General features: G+C 35.5%; 2 protein-coding genes across 2 annotated transcripts; one reads left to right on the forward strand and one right to left on the reverse strand.

The window, feature by feature from the left end:
* Window positions 1–1,569: 1,569 nt before the first annotated feature.
* Window positions 1,570–16,470, reverse strand: LOC132543482 (solute carrier family 41 member 1-like). Its single transcript, XM_060206988.1, has 11 exons — window positions 16,431–16,470; window positions 15,044–15,582; window positions 14,388–14,495; window positions 13,981–14,052; window positions 13,449–13,593; window positions 13,011–13,163; window positions 12,406–12,553; window positions 11,283–11,356; window positions 9,874–10,008; window positions 9,506–9,654; window positions 1,570–8,562 (listed from the first exon to the last, which is right to left on the reverse strand). The coding sequence occupies exons 2-11, from the start codon at window positions 15,464–15,466 to the stop codon at window positions 8,377–8,379; spliced, it is 1,593 nt and encodes a 530-aa protein (XP_060062971.1). The 5' UTR covers window positions 15,467–15,582; window positions 16,431–16,470; the 3' UTR covers window positions 1,570–8,376.
* A 198-nt stretch (window positions 16,471–16,668) lies between these two features.
* Window positions 16,669–20,071, forward strand: LOC132543476 (NOP protein chaperone 1-like). Its single transcript, XM_060206980.1, has 4 exons — window positions 16,669–16,777; window positions 18,016–18,114; window positions 18,985–19,121; window positions 19,316–20,071. The coding sequence occupies exons 1-4, from the start codon at window positions 16,669–16,671 to the stop codon at window positions 19,508–19,510; spliced, it is 540 nt and encodes a 179-aa protein (XP_060062963.1). The 3' UTR covers window positions 19,511–20,071.
* Window positions 20,072–20,944: the final 873 nt, after the last annotated feature.

Consider the following 20,944-nt stretch of genomic DNA (forward strand, 5'->3'; position numbering starts at 1 on the left):
GTACCATGGTGGATGATTCAGTGATTTCACTCTCATAAAAATCATTATCTTGTTACCCTTACAGCTTTAATGACAAACAACATTTATATGACACTGACAGTCAGTTATATTGGACATAATAACCAAAAAGAGGACACAAATGGTCTCATGGACATCTGTTTAAGTATAATCTTACCTCTACATTTTAACACTCAACACTGGTCAATAGGAGCTTGCTATGAAAGTTTTCAATCCATTTTCTCTTGACTGGTCATATCAGACACCATGGACCAATCACAGGACACATGACTGGTCATATCAGACACCATGGACCAATCACAGGACACCAATGACTGGTCATATCAGACACCACCGACCAATCACAGGACACCAATTACTGGTCATTTTGACACCATGGACCAATCACAGGATATCAATGACTGGTCATATCAGACACCATGGACCAATCACAGGACACATGACTGGTCATATCAGACACCATGGACCAATCGCAGGACATCAATGATTGGTCATATCAGACACCACGGACTAATCACAGGACACCAATGACTGGTCATATCAGACACCACCGACCAATCACAGGACACCAATGACTGGTCATATCAGACACCACCGACCAATCACAGGACACCAATTACTGGTCATTTTGACACCATGGACCAATCACAGGACATCAATGACTGGTCATATCAGACACCAAGGACCAATCACAAGACACCAATTACTGGTCATTAAGACACCATGGACTAATCAAAGAACACCAATGACTGGTCATATCAGACACCATGGACCAATCACAGGACACCAATTACTGGTCATTTAGACACCATGGGCCAATCACAGGTCAACAATGACTGGTCATATCAGACACCATGGACCAATCACAGGACATCAATGACTGGTCATATCAGACACCATGGGCCAATCACAGGTCAACAATGACTGGTCATATCAGACACCACAGACCAATCATAGAACACCAATGACTAGTCATATCAGACACCATGGACCAATCACAGGACACCAATGACTGGTCATATCATACACCATGGACCAATCACAGGACACATGACTGGTCATATCATACACCATGGACCAATCACAGAACACCAATGACTGGTCATATCATACACCATGGACCAATCACAGGACACATGACTGGTCATATCATACACCATGGACCAATCACAGGACACCAATGACTGGTCGTATCAGACACCATGGACCAATCACAGGACACCAATGACTGGTCATATCCGACACCATGGACCAATCACAGGACATCAATGACTGGTCATATCCGACACCATGGACCAATCACAGGACACCGATGATCGGTCATATCAGACACCAAGGACCAATCACAGGACACCGATGACTGGTCATATCAGACACCACTGTCCAATAACAAGATAGTAATGGCTTTTCAAAACCTAAGAAAGGTCTATAAATCACAAGATATCTTATTGTTGAATGATGTCTCAAGACACTGAGTGGATAATGTGTCTGTCTTCAGGAACCAGCAACTCACTTGAGAAAGCAAAAAAAAAAAAAACAGGAGCAAATAAATGAAACTTTGACTCCACATTTTTATTGATAAACACAATGTAAAGACTAGTAAGGGTACACATGTGTGTTCTGTACCTAATCCTCCACCAATGTGATCATTTTGTTTAGAAACATGTCCCTCAAGTTTGTTCCATCAGTAATCAGCAAGCAACAATATAAGGTTTCTTGGTAAGCAACATTAATATGGAACAGCGATCAACCAATACCCAAATAAATGTTTAATAATCCTACAGTTGTGATAAAAAAAAAATATGTTTGGTGGGCACAGAAAGTAACAAAGACTAGAGTCAAATTGTAAACAACAGACAGTGTAGCTAGAGTGATAAGCATTTATACACAGCACTAAACAATCACGGACAGTACTGAAATGAAACAATTCCTGAAAGAAATACCCTTCAACCAAGAGAAACATCTAACAGACATATTTCGGTCAATATCATGCCTACACAAACAGCCAACTTGTAATTTTGTCTTTGACTGGATTTTCCTAAAATAAAAATAACAACCAATGACCTGACAGCTCTGTCTGATGATTATTCCTAAAACTGCCAGCTACATTATTGACTTTTGACCGGGAAATTTCTCGTGTAGAGCAATAAAAAAGCATCATCAAATCATTTTTAACACGTCAATCAAAATAAATAGGTCTGATTCTGAAAAGTTATCTTTTTTATAAATATATTTTGTTGACAAATAATTAGTATACATAGAATAATACTTATTTACAATGGTGTGGTTAACATTAACAGATAAACTTAATCTTCTGATAACAATGAATATGTCGTTTTACAACAAATCAATGGCATACTGTATAAAATGAAATATTTGTTGTGTGGGAATTTTTGTGGTTTTCATGGCTCCAAAAGTAGAACTTCATGAAGAAAACTTTGGACAAAATGAAATTTGTATACAATCATGTCATGTTCACAAAAATGTTTAACCTTTAAAAAATGTGTTGAGTTTAAACCACAAAAGTAAGAACCCACAAACCGTTCATGTTGCACAATATACTGTCCTATTTATTTATTTAATAATACCGGTAAATAAATTTCCTAATATGGCTATCACATAATAAACCATTTATGAAAATGGCAGTTCCGTCTATACCAGATTTCCCAGAAATTCCAGTCATTTCACAGTGACTATCCATTATCAATGATCTAACTTTTGTCCTGCACCACTTCACATATGGCAGATATTTGTGTGTATCTCATAAACAAACATCCAGGAGTGAAGCAAGCATCTGTTTGCTTCAGACATACAAAGTATATATAACAATACAAACGGCAGTACCAAAAACTGAAACATGTACAGATGGAAAATCAGTCTTTAACACAACATTTAAACTTTACAAGAACACTGGGAGAGATAGCACTAAAGGACGTTTATCCTCAATACTCAAGAGGTTACACTCGCTATCACACTCAGCAACCTGGAATACTTCATGGCAAAAGTCTCCATGTACAACACCTTGTGGATAAGGCTAGGTTGATCCTTTTACTTAGAGCAAACGACTCTGGAGGTCACATAACAGTATGTTGTACAGACTGAAGTGTGGTGTCACTCCTTTGTAATCTTCTTAAGAGCATATCACTCTATCATTTGTCAGTTTCTCCTCAAACCAAGTCTAGACAAATCAAATTACTTTGCTGGTACCTTCATTTTTGCCATGAAATGTTCCAGAGTAGCAGAGAGCAAGTGAGCATGATCCCTTAATTATCAAGGAATACCTTATAACAATGTAAATATTGACTAACGTTTTCTTTCTATAAAAAATCAACAAAGATGACACAACACCATCTTATAGATGGAAGATTGTAGCTACTTATCTCTTCATACCCACATACATTGTATCTACAACATCAACATAAGGACACTTTTTGCTGGTTGATAGATATGTAAAATTAACAATATATATATGTGTAGCTTCTGGTAGCCTTAATTTTTCAGATCCCAGACAGTATTACAGGTGTAGAAAAGTGTGCTGGGTTGTTGATCTAATGTTTCAGTAAGGATACAAGTATAAGGTTATGTATTATATAAACAATGTTGCTGTACTGATCTATGGGAAGGTCTCCTAACACTTGTTATAATGCTGAGGACACTTTTCACACATACATCGTTTATTTTTTATTATACATTGTACTTGCATTATTTCTATAATGAATTTGACATTGTCAATTTCCATAAAAAGAAACCTGAAGCCACAGTAGATCCATATACAAATGAATTCTTCATTCAACTTCATCATTTAACTCCAACTTGTAATCATGGTTTCATCATTTAACTCCAACTTGTAGTCATGGTTTCATCATTTAACTCCAACTTGTAATCATGGTTTCATCATTTAGCTCCAACTTGTAGTCATGGTTTCATCATTTAACTCCAACTTGTAGTCATGGCTTCATCATTTAACTCCAACTTGTAATCATGGCTTCATCATTTAATTCCAACTTGTAATCATGGTTTCATCATTTAACTCCAACTTGTAGTCATGTTTTCATCATTTAACTCCAACTTGTAGTCATGGTTTCATCATTTAATTCCAACTTGTAATCATGGTTTCATCATTTAACTCCAACTTGTAATCATGATTTCATCATTTAATTCCAACTTGTAATCATGGCTTCATCATTTAATTCCAACTTGCAGTCATGGCTTCATCTCCAACTTGTAAGCATTGCTTCAATATTTTTCTGAGCTCCACGCTCAAACCTTATAAAAATGGCTCTAGTCTTCTAAAGCATTCACTTTGATATTGTCTGCCTAGTAAACTACAGCAGGTTTATTTTGTGGCTTCATTCCGACACTCATCCTTTTTTTATTGTTGCTCTTTTTTACACCAGACACAAAAGTTTGGGGCACAGAACGAAGGCTTTTGATCTGATGCCTGATCAATCTCTCAGAATTTTCCTCCAATGAATGACAACAAATCAAGCATATCAATAAATTGGTGTGGTGTTTTATTCTTATTTCAAAATGTTGAGTCTCATTTAAAAAGACAAACATTCAATTTCACTCTAACTGCAGGTGTTATCAAAAAACTTCATATTTGGCAGAAAAAACCTTTCAATTATCTTTGCCAACATATCGAGTCACTTCTAATTAATTTTGAGTTAAACTAATCTTTCAGCTAATCCTTCAACCACTCCAACAAGAGGACATTTCAGAATTTCTAACATCCAAATGCAATAATAGTTCATATGGGACAAAAGAAACATTCCTGAACACCTCATAAAAAAGCTTGGAAAAGAAAACATCCCTGATTCAGTATTATGTTCTCCTTTTTTTAACTTATTTAAACTCTTCCATCAAAGAAATTAGAATGTAAACTTTCCATGTAAGTACATGTAAAAATAACATAGTAAATGTTTTACAGTTGGTTCAGGAAGTTGACCAGAGGTTATGGGGTTTGAATGTGATACAAGTGTAATGTTCAAACATCAACATACCATAAAACAATAACCATTACGAGAATGACAAACCTTCAGTCAGTGTAAATGGCACATCATTTGAACTTAAACATTGTTCACAAAACCAAGAATCTTCCAACAACCTAAACATAACAGCCTTGATATGATATGCCTATGGTTCATACTTTTGCAGCACATAATGACAAGTTAGTCAAACTGAACACATCAATCCCAATACACCTCAGTCCATAACAAAGGCTGACAACAACAGACCACTACAGATTATCAATTTCCAGGCCCTGCCGGCAAAAGACCTTTTTATATATCTTAAATGCAACAAAAATATCTATACAATAATTGTCCTGTAAAGTATCTGCATACTGTAGTGACCTACTTTTAATACACCTATACAACTATTGTCCTGTAAAGTACCTGTACTGTAGTGACCTACTTTTAATACACCTATACAATTATTTTCCAGTTAAGTACCTGCGTACTGTAGTGACCTACTTTTAATACACCTATACAATCATTATCCTGTAAAGTACCTGTACTGTAGTGACCTACTTTTAATACACCTATACAACTATTGTCCTGTAAAGTACCTGTACTGTAGTGACCTACTTTTAATACACCTATACAATTATTTTCCAGTTAAGTACCTGCGTACTGTAGTGACCTACTTTTAATACACCTATACAATAATTGTCCTGTAAAGTACCTGCATACTGTAGTGACCTACTTTTAATACACCTATACAATTATTGTCCTGTAAAGTACCTGCATACTGTAGTGACCTACTTTTAATACACCTATACAATTATTTTCCAGTTAAGTACCTGCGTACTGTAGTGACCTACTTTTAATACACCTATACAATTATTGTCCTGTAAAGTACTTGCATACTGTAGTGACCTACTTTTAATACACCTATACAATCATTATCCTGTAAAGTACCTGTACTGTAGTGACCTACTTTTAATACACCTATACAATTATTTTCCAGTTAAGTACCTGCGTACTGTAGTGACCTACTTTTAATACACCTATACAATTATTGTCCTGTAAAGTACTTGCATACTGTAGTGACCTACTTTTAATACACCTATACAATTATTGTCCTGTAAAGTACTTGCATACTGTAGTGACCTACTTTTAATACACCTATACAATTATTTTCCAGTTAAGTACCTGCGTACTGTAGTGACCTACTTTTAATACACCTATACAATTATTGTCCTGTAAAGTACTTGCATACTGTAGTGACCTACTTTTAATACACCTATACAATTATTGTCCTGTAAAGTACTTGCATACTGTAGTGACCTACTTTTAATACACCTATACAATCATTATCCTGTAAAGTACCTGTACTGTAGTGACCTACTTTTAATACACCTATACAATAATTGTCCTGTAAAGTACATGTACTGTAGTGACCTACTTTTAATACACCTATACAATATTTGTCCTGTAAAGTACATGTACTGTAGTGACTCACTTATAATACACCTATACAATTATTTTCCAGTTAAGTACCTGCGTACTGTAGTGACCTACTTTTAATACACCTATACAATTATTGTCCTGTAAAGTACTTGCATACTGTAGTGACCTACTTTTAATACACCTATACAATTATTGTCCTGTAAAGTACTTGCATACTGTAGTGACCTACTTTTAATACACCTATACAATTATTGTCCTGTAAAGTACTTGCATACTGTAGTGACCTACTTTTAATACACCTATACAATTATTGTCCTGTAAAGTACTTGCATACTGTAGTGACCTACTTTTAATACACCTATACAATTATTGTCCTGTAAAGTACTTGCATACTGTAGTGACCTACTTTTAATACACCTATACAATTATTGTCCTGTAAAGTACTTGCGTACAGCAGAAACCCACTTTCAATATATCACAGTTAAAGACTGAAGGTTCATCCCATTTCTTGCCACTTACAAACATTTCAGTTCCATAACATCGCTGAAGTTCTGGTTTTGTTGTATATGATTGGTAATTATTTCACAGTATACATGTCAGACATTACAGTTAAGGTTACAGAAAAAATTCTCTAATCAGGAGATAAATGCACAACTCTCTACTTAGCTTACTGACAGCTTTTCAGTGGCACTGTCCATCTTGGTCACTCTTGTGGTTGAAGCCATGTGGCATGGCTATGACACCCAAAGTTGTGACACAACTACATGAAGAAGGAGGCAGAATGATGAAAGAAAACATTTTCAAAAAATTTTACGATGATAAAGTAATGCAGCAAATTCCATTGATAAAGATATCATTATTTTGTACAATTAGTGTTTTTCATTTAGGTAAAAAAATATTAGAAACCTAGTATTTAAAAAAAGATTATAAATTAGATTAACAAAAATAGCATGCATTATTGTGTAGTCACAGCTTTGTAATGGTGGGAGTTTGAAAAACGTCCTGTATATCAAAATTACACTGAATTCTAAATTTGTTCTAAGAATTTTACAACACTGGCAGGAATTAAACAAAATGATGACAACTCATAATGTATGAGTTCCCTGATTCAAGACGCCATTTTTCCCTTACAAAAAATATGGTCTGTTTTCGTAATGATAGCACTCATTTATGATTGGTGCAGCCCGTTAATGAACAAAAGGTTCCAAAACGGTAATATTAAGAAGTAATGATAATAATACTTATAGACCAGTGAACCACACGACTGTAAGATTGAATAGTGTCCATAAAACTACAACATTAAGTTGATGATTATGATGAACTCTTTGGCTGAAAGGTGGGTAGGAGGATTGCTATGTTTGGTGTGTTACTGTCAGTTCCATTTATGTTACTGTATGTGACACTGTTTGGGAATTCAGACAGGTGCTTGGTAGAGTGTTAATTCATTGGTTTTTTTGGTAAACAGAAGTAACATCCTGGCAGTGAATTTTCTATCAAAATAACATTACATATTCATTGAACTAAAAAACATGAGGTGAGAAAAACAAAGTACCAACATTGAATCTAGAATATTATATGGTAAATATCTAACTGCCATTGCTATAGAGAACTATAATCAAGTTCCTTCTGTTAAGATTCAGTGGTTACACAACTCCCATATAGCTGTTATATATTATTTCTATAAAACTCTGATTGCTTATTCATCACAGTCAACAGTTCTAAAATCACATTTAAAATAATATAATAATTCTGTATTTAGTCATTTTCTGTCACAATAGTTCATCAATATACTGGCATATTTTCTTTTCAAACTTCCCTCAATCCAGATAAACTGATCACATTTCCTTATAATTTAAATCATGTAGTTTTGACTATTAAACAGTATTATTTTTACTTGAAGTTCTTCTTTCTCAGAAGGACATTACACTGTGTGAATGGGTGGTGATCACTCCCCAACGTCTGCGTCCTTGTCCCCTATGAGGTAGAGGAGATGGAAGGCTAGGGCAAGAAATGCTGTTCCCAGCAGGTCACCAATGGCTGTCAAATAGGGGATGGCAATGTTGTCAGGATCCTCTCCTAAACGCCATACAAAATGTACCATCCAATGGGCAAGGTATAGAAGGATGATCACCTATAATGGTAAGGCTACAGAGTCAATATCTATATATAGATGACCATCTAAACCGAATTGGTATCTATAATGGTAAGGCTACAGAGTCAATATCTATATATAGATGACCATCTAAACCGAATTGGTATCTATAATGGTAAGGCTACAGAGTCAATATCTATATATAGATGACCATCTAAACCCAATTGGTATCTATAATGGTAAGGCTACAGAGTCAATATCTATATATAGATGACCATCTAAACCCAATTGGTATCTATAATGGTAAGGGTAAAGTTCGATATCTATATATAGCTGACTACCTAAACAGAATTGGTATCAATAATGGTAAGGCTTCAATATCAATATATAGAAGTAGAGAGACATTGACTAAACACCATAGACTAAGATATTGTATATCTACCTGTAGCACAGAGGCAGTGACTAAACACCATTGACTAAGATATCATATATCTACCTGTAGCACAGAGGCAGTGACTAAACACCATAGACTAAGATATCATATATCTACCTGTAGCACAGAGGCAGTGACTAAACACCATAGACTAAGATATCATATATCTACCTGTAGCACAGAGGCAGTGACTAAACACCATTGACTAAGATATCATATATCTACCTGTAGCAAAGAGGTAGTGACTAAACACCATAGACTAAGATATCATATATCTACCTGTAGCACAGAGGCAGTGACTAAACACCATAGACTAAGATATCATATATCTACCTGTAGCAAAGAGACAGTGACTAAACACCATAGACTAAGATATCATATATCTACCTGTAGCAAAGAGACAGTGACTAAACACCATAGACTAAGACATCGTATATCTACCTGTAGCAAAGAGGCTGAGACTAAACACCATAGACTAAGATATTGTATATTGATCTGTAACATAGAGACAGTGACTAAACACCATTGTGTAAGATATTGTATATTTACCTGTAGCAAAGAGGCAGTGAGATAAATGCCAGCAAATGTTATAGTGATGGACGTATGTCCAGCTTTCATGTAGGAAATGGTGAACATAAATATAAGGTGTCCTGGTATCACTAAAGAAAGGAGGACACGTGCTGCTTTAGAATTGGAAGCTGAAAGAGTTACAGAAAATAAAATCAATCCAAACCAGTTTCAATTAATAAAATTACAATAACAGTACAGCAAGACCTCTTAAGCTTTAGTTAAAATCAACACTTAAGACTAAGGATACTGGTTAAATATCAATAATTGATAATCAGTTACAGTCAGAACAAAATTCAATCAAAATGGTAAAATAAAAGTGAAGAATGATAATGAAGAATTCAGCTTACTTTTACCACAGAAAGCACCGCCTGGGTTGGGGCAGCCTCTGGTGGCTGTTGTAGGCAGTCTCCCAGGGCTACTGACTAGATGTAGTGAAGTTGTAAGACGACTGGCATGTACTGCCACTAAGTTTCCACCTACTCCTAGCAAACAGAAATGGTATCCGAATCAATAATCATTCCTTAAAATACAAGATATTTTTAACAAGTGTATTGAACGTCAAGCATCTCTTTCATTTCTTTTATAAATTCCTGAGGAAATTTATTGTCAGCTACAAAGGGTGAAAATAGGATATACAACATTGCTGTACAAAAACACTTACTGTATTTTCCAGCCTATAAACCGTTCATGAGTATAAGTCACAGGGCTGGTTTTTAGACATTTTTTTATTTGATCAACATATAAGACACACAGGGATATAAATACACCCTTTCTTACGATGTGATAACCGTTATGTTGACAAATGTTCATCGATATAACAGACAACGGAAGACAATTTATCAAGATCATCAGTAACACATGAAATAACAATTATCAAACTTGTTCGGTTTGTGAGCCTTCAATGATTGTCTACGCACAGATATAGGGTCTGACTTTATGTACAATTTACTCAACAATATCTCCATCGGTGTCTGTACTGTTCAATATTAGTGAAGGCCCTTGCATGCTGACAAAATTCTTATAGCACCATATTATTTCTTGGAAGTTACATAAAGGCAATCTTATTGTAAACAAGCATGGCAGTATTTCAAGAATCTGACTCAATGACCTATAGATCCTATAATGCAACAGGCTATTTTAAAACTCAGCTATGACTTTTGAAGCAACCACCAAAGTTCAGAAGATATCATTGTGATTCATATTAAAAGGTATGATTAATTAAATCCAGGAGAGTGTTATTTTTATTTCAATCTTAAAATCATTCTGTATAGGATACAAATGAGGGTTCTAGACGATCTGTTTCAGTCACAAACAAGTGATACACAGGTACTCATAAAAATTGTGGTACTGATGTCTCGTACTGGTATCCTTGGTTAAAATCACTTTTGTTTTTCATTTTTCCTGGAACCAAAAATTATCATGGTGCAAGGTCACTCAGGCCAATTCAACTGAAATACATAACGATCCGGAACTGATGTCCAGCCGAAACACTTCAATTTTTTTTTCATTCTTCAGATTTTTTTTGTCCACATATAAGCCGCACCGGAATATTAGCTACACCCCCAACCGCCAGAGAAAAAGTGCAGCTTATAACGCAGAAAATATGGTATCTGATTATCTAAGCTTGTCTGATCAATAAACATTTCATTAGAATTGTCCATCTAAAGAGCAAACTATCTCACCTTCCACAAAGAGATCCCTTACACCACATGATTCATACTTATATCTAGGATTAAGCAGCTGTATGTCCACTTACCATTAATCACAGGTTGAAAAACAGCAATGCCATGGTATTTAGCTACCGTAAAATCTAGAATTAAACCGCCCACACTGAAACAGAATGACACTTATCATTGTATTTACAGCAATGTAAAGTGAAATTATCACTTAATTTTTAATGAGGTTTTATATCTGTTCATTCCATGGGTACTCTTGATCATTGAATTCCTATATCCATGAACTCTCAAAACGAGCAGATTTATTGCGCTAAATTTATCCACCAACTCATGTGTCCATGAAACAGTAATCTTTTGAAAATGCCACAAACATTCTACAAATATATCATATTAAACAGTATTTGAATTATACAGTAAGTTATTTCAAAACCTAAGTGAAACATCAACTGATTACATATCAGAATTACTTTTAGGCATATCATCAACATTTCCATGTTCTGGCTGACAAAAGTCAACATCAACACAATACACAGACTACCCTTGTAATATATAAAAGGGGAATTGAGCCAACACCGGGTTTCAGTAAGGCAGAATCTTGGCTCCTCTGGATATAAGGTATGCAGGGTGATTGATGGATAATACAATTAAGTAGAAGTCAATCACAACAGACGAAGGGGCTGGGTTCATCAACTGATTAGCTGGTCGACCAGTTTTGCCCTATTTCTTAAGGACATGAGAAGATGAAAGACGATGGTAAGTAAGGTGAAACTGGTTGACCATGTAATAAATTGATGAACCAGACCCATTGGCCTGTGGTGATTGACTTCTGTTTACTGATCTTAATTTAGGACATTTCAGTGAAATCTTATTTCCAGACTGTGAAAAAATATCATTTCTATGTTGATTTATGAATCCAAAATTTTAAAAAATCTTAATGAAATTTGTGATTCAGCATCAAGAAAAAACAATTTTCGATAAATATTTATGCAACAACATGAAAATTACGATATACTTTTTACAGAGTCTGGAAATAGGGTTCCACTGCAAATGAGTCTTGAATATTGCTATCAATTTTAATGCTTCAATATTACTGGGAAACAGGTCTTAAAATCTATAACATGCTTGATGACTTGAAGATCTGAGGATAGCTGTACAGCAGGTGTAGAATGATACAAGGTGATACCTGATACAGTTTGGACTTACCTACTTATAAACATTGCACTTAGTACCGGTGTCCAGCCAGAGTAGACAACATCATTGGTATATTTATTTTTTATAGATATATACAGCCAGAGAGGAATGAGAGCTACCAGGAGACCAATAATGGTTGGAGCCAACCATAAATGTTTACCTGAAATCCAAATCAGAAAGCCAGTTAGAAAAATCATACTTCTGTGAAAACTCTCTGCCACTTTTAATGTAAGACATCACTGCACTTTCCTACTGAAAAACCATCTGATCACTAAGCAAATAAATCAATACAATCATACAGGCCAGCATAACTAAATGTTCAAATTGTGCATCACCATCTACTACAAAAGAATTGTACAAGACAAAACTAATCCCTGCTAGTAGAGAGAGGGAGCCACCAGTCTAACTATAAGATTATCTTACCTACTAATACAAATTTGTACAGGACTACACCCCTGTTAGTAGAGAGAAAGAGAGAGAGCCACTAGTGTTACAAATATATATAAATAGGATTGTCTTACCTACTAATATAGAATTGTACAGGACTACGCTACCCCGTTAACAGAGAGAGAGGGCACCACTAGTCCGACTAATGTATATAAATAGGATTGTCTTACCTACTAATATAGAATTGTACAGGACTACGCTAACCCCTGAAAGTAGAGAGAGGGTAACCAGATCACCAAGACTAGCCGCTATAGGTGTGGCCACATTGTCTGGGTTTATTTTTACTTTCCTGGACACCACAACTACACCAACCATCACAGCACCTGTAACAAACATTATATCAATGATTATATAACAAACAATTCTAATCTATATTTTTTTTGCTGTAACTGTACTTTTATAGAAAATCCTTAAACCATATATTGCCCTATACATATACATTATGTAAATCAAAGTTGTTTCAAAAACACTAAATCCAAACAGAGAAAAATATTTCATTCTTTGTTTTCTTTCTTCTTTTTCCATTGCATTATTCTTTTTAGTCTGCAACTCTATTCTTATGGGATTTTCTTCCAAACAAAACATAAACCTGACATAGAACTACTTACCTAAAACAAAACTAGCTACAGCTGCAGTGAACATACTACTGGCACAAAGCAACAGACCGTGATACAGATCAAACTTGCCCTGAGGGATCCATCCCATTATCATTGCAACCATAGATGCAAGGAACCCGACAACAATCGCTTGCGCCTGAGGACAGATAAGTGAAACTATATTGAACATTCAGTCAGAAGTCTGGAAATAGTTTGATTTCTGACATATTTTTCTGACACATAGAGACGTATTACCATATTTGTCTTTCAATGAGTCCAAGGCGCTAACACATTACTTCATACTTACGTAAGGAGGTGGGCTTATCACAGGATAAAGAAATAAATAATATATATGAGTATGTTTATTATGTTACCAGGCATTGGTTTAATGTCAGAACTATGTGGTAGGTAAATATTGAATAGACAATATACGCAATTGTAAACTCAGTAAAGAAAGAGCTGTCTTAGAGTTCGCATTTCAGATTTTCTGTTTGGGGAAGGAATTATTTGTGACATTAAGTAAACATTAGTAATCAGTACAAACCTGAACTAAAGCCATATTCCCAAATATCAGACTCCACATTTCTTTCTTTGAATCGAGAATGCCTAGATTTGCCTGCAGAAAATAAAATTTCAAACACCAAAGTGTGATGAACATTCATATGTTACATTAATAGAACTGTACAGTAACATGCAACTTAACTGTTGATAATTTGTGAGGTTATGATCCTTAGTAAAATAAGTAGCAGAATGTCACCAATATTTACACTGCAATTTCATAGGCCTTCATTTGTCTCCCTTGTTTAATGTCAATCACCATTTTCTTCAACAATTTGTTCCTTTTTTAAAAGGTAGAGTTTGCAAAACCTTTAACTTCATTACCTTGTATACATTATAATTTATGTGTTTATATTGACTATATTACAATCACAATATAAAACTGATGTTTACCTGTGTAGATAAGCGTGAAGCCAACGTCATTTCCAAGTTTCCTTTCAATCCAAGCAGGGACGGGACGAGGATGAATACTTCTGATACATTAACAAACACTTCCCAGTGCTGTCATGGATACAATTAAAACACTGTTGTGAATACTGCATTCTCTCACAAAAATGCAGATTTTGGACATTTACAAACTGCCTAGCTACATGTTAATCAAAGTGATGATATCTTCCCTTGCTGTTAATATTTACATTAGCAACATTATTTTAGCACTAACAGTATCAACTGTATTGAGCTAAACTGTTACACACCATACTAATTACACTTGTTTTAGCAATTATTATGGATGATATATTCATCATTGCATTAATTATCTAAAAAAAAGAAAGAAAGATCTTTCATGAAAATGTGTCAAAACTTGATTGGGCAATATGTTGACAGTAACAAAACTGCATTGTATCTTGTGTTTTAAGTATATCCAATCAGAGAAAATAATAATATATTATAAATTTGTATGATGTTTGAAAATTTTAGAAAAACATTTTCCTGACATAGAGGTTATATCAATATTAATAACAAACAAAATCTAAATAAAACTTTAAGTTAAAAACATTTTGTCTGCAATTTGACAGCTTGTATGTACATGACACAACAGTGTTACAAACCTGTACAACATCCAGCACCATACCAGCTCCCACAGTCCCAAATCCTGCCACTATGTAGGGAAAAAAGACCTGAAGTCCAATTTCAAACCAGGTCTCTTCCCTGATATCTTCATTTGTGTCCACATCATCTGAATGTGGATCACCATCTGGGGATGATGCAGTATCTAACAGCGGTCTAGTGTCTACATCAGCACCAAATATAGTCTCTTCCTCATCATCATCATCATCATTTCTAGGGGGAGAACCTCCTTGCACTGCTGTCACCCCATTCTTAAGTTGTTTAGTTTTCAGATCATTGAGCTTCGTGGAAGGTTCACTTGATGAGGTCGTGGCAATGCCAGTGGGATGGATAGGGTTTGAGGTGGGGCGAGTGGGGACCATTCTTTTACGGAGGTTGTATACACCTTGATCCCTCTCAGCCATTACAGCTGTACCTCAGTACAGACCGATCAAAGTCACACTATGGTGATGTAATCAGGAATGTTAAAACAGGTCATGCTTCAAAAGGGAAAATGTTTGGTAAAGTTGGTGAAACAAACCTGAAAATACAGATATCAAACAATAAGCTAATAGAATTGAATACTGTCAATGAGCACCATGAAATTTTAGTTATACAAGTTACTGCATCTGTAACACATATCTGAAGTGGCAGATGGAGAAGACAACCTTTCCTGGTAGTAGGTCAAGGAAGTCCTCTGAATACATAGTAGTAGCTGGTTCTAAACTGTTCAGATGGACAATATACTTTCATACATCTTTGACTACATTTTTAACAAGTATCAGCTGATGTGGTTCAATGCATGCTATGTGTCAGGTTGCAGGATAGGGATATTCACCCTACGAGGTCACAAAAATGTCATAAAACCTAAGGCTTTACCAAAGGTTTATCCACATTTTGTGACCTCGAGGGCAAAATATTCCACCTTTCACTGACATATGAATGAGTTTTTTTTCTCATTTTTTCACTCTAAAATCTTGTGAAGAAATAGCCTCAGACGTAGACAATGTACTACTAACACAAAAAGTTTTTTTACTCACCTCAATCAGTTAATTTCAACATATAATGTACTACGATAAACAAGACATAATTGCGTCGACTGTCATATACGAGGATCGTTAAGCTTGTTTTGCATATATGTAAATCTCTGTGATACTAATGTACTGTTTATATATTACCCTGTCATGACAGACAGTCGGCTGCTCGTGACAGGACGTCACGTCGTTATCTGGCAAGGTGATGTCGATATGTTCGATCCAAGAAGACTCTTATTTAAATCCAAACTACTTCAAAACTTCATATTTTACTCTAGCAATAAAAACATGCTTAACTGTTTGTCAGTCAATGACAAGGAAAATAGAAATGAATGCAAAAACAACAGAGTTATACCTGCACAGCAAAATCTGCCAACAAGTCAGCGGCCATGATGGAACTCTCAAAACAAACAATTATCGTGATAAATATTGAGATAACAAAATTATCAAACCTAACATCGCGTTTGTTTTACTTTAACGTTGATAAATCCACACTTTCAAAGCAGATATACACTAAGTTACTTTATTGGTTCACAATTGTATGCATTTTATTAAATAAATAAATAGAGGTTATATCCAAGATGGCAGCGCCCATGGAAGGAGTCATGAACGACAGCATGCAACACGATGCTAAGGAATTGGAACCTTCAAACACTACAAAACAACGTTTTACAAAATCTAAGGATTTGCTTAACATAAGTGGTAATGTTTCCGTTATTGTCAAATTTAAAACAACTATTTAATGATGTGAAACCAGCAAATCCTGGGTAGGAGTTTAGTGTAACTAGAATTCTGTACAATTGCTGGTCTAGCGATCAAACCGCACACCCCGGATCCTTACGCGAAGTTCCATATGTATATATTAATTTATGTAATTATACTGTTTATATGTAATACTTAGCTCTGTGTGGGATTGAAAGAAAATATGTCTGGTACTGAAGCACCGACAAATCTGGATTGCAGTCAAGTCTAGTACGTATATATGGCAAATGTAAGCATTCAGATGCAGTCCGGTCCCATTTCTTTCGTACAGGTCGAAAAATGGATGATGAATCATGCAATTCAGTTAATGTTTTAGCATATTTGCTAAATTTCATTGTTACATGTGTCATTTGCAGAAAAGCATCCCCTTGGTGCAGTTTCAGGCCACAGGTCCATTTTCAGCATGATGTTTCCGTGCAAAAAAAATAAGTTGCAATGAATGCGAATTTTGTAGTGGGAGAAAGTGATATCAGAGGTGTTTTAATCATGAATTAACCTAATTAATGTCTCATCATCGGAATATGTGGATAAAAGGATGCAAGCACCAAACCTTGCAACAGCAAAATTCAACCAACCTACTGGAAATGGTGACTATATAGCCAAATCTGTCAATGTAGCCAGACTTGCTGGTGCTCTAGTACCTGTTTTTGGTATATGGTGCAGTGAGTGTTTCTCAGGAAACTGGGAATACAGACGCTGTACTGTCATATGGTTGTATCCTTCAGCAAAGCATTTTACCAAAATTGCCTCTAATAGGATTTGAGAGAACATGTTCAGTAAGGTAGCTCCCAATACAACACTAACAGTGACTGATGATGGAGCAATAAACACTGCATATAAACAATACACAATTGAATTTGGAGGATCTGCATTTTTTTGTTTACATGCTTGTATTCATGAACTTTAAAACTCTTTTGTTTCAATATAATTAATGCAAACACTTTAGTATTAAATAAGTCCATTGCAGCCAGATCAGACCTGTAAGTGCTTTAGTTGAGGGGTATTGCGGCTAGTATTTTACCAGAGTACATAAGCACATTGTGGGGATGTTATTTTTAAAGAAAATAATAGGTTAAGAAAATATTTGATTTGTGTATTAATGGTTTAGTGTCTGGGATGAACCAGCTTAAAATTATTCCCTGGTTTGTTCTTCTTGACCTGTTTTCCTTTTTCCTCAGAAGATGATGGAATTGCAGATCGACTGTTGGTGAATAAAAGAAGTAAAGCATCTAAATTGGCTGGACCAAGGAAAACATTTAAACCTCCTGCAAGCTCAGGTACTTTTACTGAACATATGATTGAGTGTGGCTTAGGATTGAATCAGCATTAGTATCTAGTCTCATGACTCACACCTAGTGAAATCTTCTTGGATAAACAGTAACAACAGCCACTGTATTAGAAAGGATTTTCAGGTCAAATGGACAAAGGTGAATAGCATTGCTACTTTAAATAGGATTTTTTATAAATTAGCGAACATGTTAGTAATTTAAACTGTATCTTCTGCGAAGAAATGAGATATTTTATGGGAACATTTCTGTCGCTACAAGTTTCTTTTGTTAATTTTCAGGTCATCTGACCTGAAGGGTCAAGATGACCTTAGCCATCATGCTTCATCCGTCATCGTCCGCTCTGCATCATGCGTAAACTTTTTATTTTAAACCCTATTCCTCTTTCATACCTCAGTGGATTTCAACCAAATTTGGTTTGATGCATCATTGGGGAGGGTAATCATTTGTTGAATTCAGAATTTTTATTTGACCTCAAAGGGTTAAGGGACTGAAATGGGGAAGTGCTGAAATTAGCTTTTAAACCCTACTCCTCCTTTCTGCCAGGGTAGATTTCAACAAGCTTTGGCATGATTCGTCAAAGAGGGTGGGCAATTATTTCTTAAATTCAGAAATTTGATTTTGTCTCTAGGAACTTATGGGCAGGGCCCTCAGAATATTTATTAAGGACCTGGGGCAGGGCCCAAAATGGGAAAGTTAGTGAATGATTTTGCTTCAAAACACTTCATGCTTGCACAGATTTATACCAAATGTGGTCTGAAAGATCTTCGTGGGAATTCGTCAGATTTATCAGACCACCATCTGCAAATTCTGTGATTTGTCAATCGATTCATGGCCCTCTTGTTTTTCATTTTTTTTCAGTTTTATCTGAAGTTAAAAGTTTTTTGCCAAAGATGGCCAAAGCAAATGAGGACCTGACTGCTCTGCTGACGAAGGTGCCAGCCAGTATGGTGGACATAGAGAATGTGTCAGATGATACACCAAATGTGATAGAGATGGTGAGTGTAGCCTAGCTGGACAAGTCTGTGGACAGAAAATAGGGAATGTAGTAATACTAGAATCTATGTACAGGAGTTATTGTATTATAGCTGAAATCTGTAGACAGAAATCTACTGGCAGATGTTAGAGAGTACAATAGAAGCTGTAAACAGAACTTAAGGGTATTACTTATATAATTTTCATTTCTTTACAGAATATTTCATTAGTACCAGACATGGGGAGTGATTCTAATAACTCAGACTGTGATTCAGAATCATCGGACATTGACTTTGGTGAAGTGACAGAGGAAAACTTCAAAATTGTCAAAACAAATGGCCAGGTGCGAAATGGAATTGTGGAATTAAACCCGTCATCAGATGAAGATGAAGATAAAAATGAAAAGACCTGAATGTGACGGGCGATGAAGTTACATACAAGAAATTTATAATATGATGAACTTACATATAATTGATGAAGGGACCATACTTAGGACATGCTGCAATAGGACTTTTTGTGTCTGTTAAGACCAGGGTATCCTATAACACTAGTCCTAAATAAACATCCTGGTGATACACTACACTGGCTGTAGTTGTTGTCCACATGATGATGGGATTTGTTCTGTGAAGACCCACTGGATACTTGACATTACACACGTTCCTTACTGACCTCTGTAGAATATTTATCAGCAGAAACCTCAGTCCAAGGTTATTCCTTGTATCTGTATATCTGACAAGGAAATCACTTGGGAGATTGGAAACACAAGTTGGCATTAAGTATTGTTTTGTAGTGGTCTCATTTATTTTGTTTATTTACTTAACAAACATAGATCTAGCTATATGTTATACCTGGTATGATCTGAGTATGTTAATAGATCTTAGCTTGATTCCTGTTTCGTTATAGAGACAAATTTAATAGAATATCAATTGAAATCATTTTGTTGGGAAATTTCTTTATGTTTCTAAGCTTCAAAACAAACATATTTTTGTTGAATAACAACTGCATTTATATGAAATAAAAAAGTTGAATATGAATTCAAATTTTGATTCATGCATCATTCCATTGAAATACTGGAAATAGGATTTTATTCCCACTCAAAATCATAACATGGCTACAGACACTAAGAGTGAGCTAAGACAGATTGACATCACCAGTGGTCAAAGACACAGTGACATCACCAGTGGTCTAAGAAAGATTGACATCACCAGTGGTCTAAGACACAGCGACATCACCAGTGATCTAAGACAGATTGACATCACCAGTGGTCTAAGACACAGTGACATTACCAGTGATCTAAGACACAGTGACATCACCAGTGGTCTAAGACAGATTGACATCACCAGTGGTCTAAGACACAGTAACATCACCAGTGGTCTAAGACAGATTGACATCACCAGTGATCTTAGACACAGTGACATCACCAGTGGTCTTAGACACAGTGACATTACCAGTGATCTAAGACATAGTGACATCACCAGTGATCTTAGACACAGTGACATCACCAGTGAACTTAGACACAGTGACATCACCAGTGGTCTAAGATACAGTGACATCACCAGTGAGCTAAGACATAGTGACATCACCAGTGATCTAAGACACAGTGACATCACCAGTGTTCTAAGGCATAGTATCATTGCTAATGATTATAGACAGGGTGACATCTCAGCTGATTTAAGACATAAAGACATCCCTACTGATCTAAGACATTGACATAACAGTGATATCAGACAAAATGATGACATTAACAGTGATCTAAGGCAGAATGACATTGCCAATGGTATTGGATGTGTTATCATCTGTTATTTCAGATCTGATACAGTAATCACTATCTACCCTATATTTTCTT

This window comes from Ylistrum balloti, unplaced genomic scaffold (assembly GCF_031769215.1).
Source record: "Ylistrum balloti isolate Yb309-2 unplaced genomic scaffold, AGI_CSIRO_Ybal_v1 Utg369756, whole genome shotgun sequence".
Lineage (NCBI taxonomy): Eukaryota > Metazoa > Mollusca > Bivalvia > Pectinida > Pectinidae > Ylistrum > Ylistrum balloti.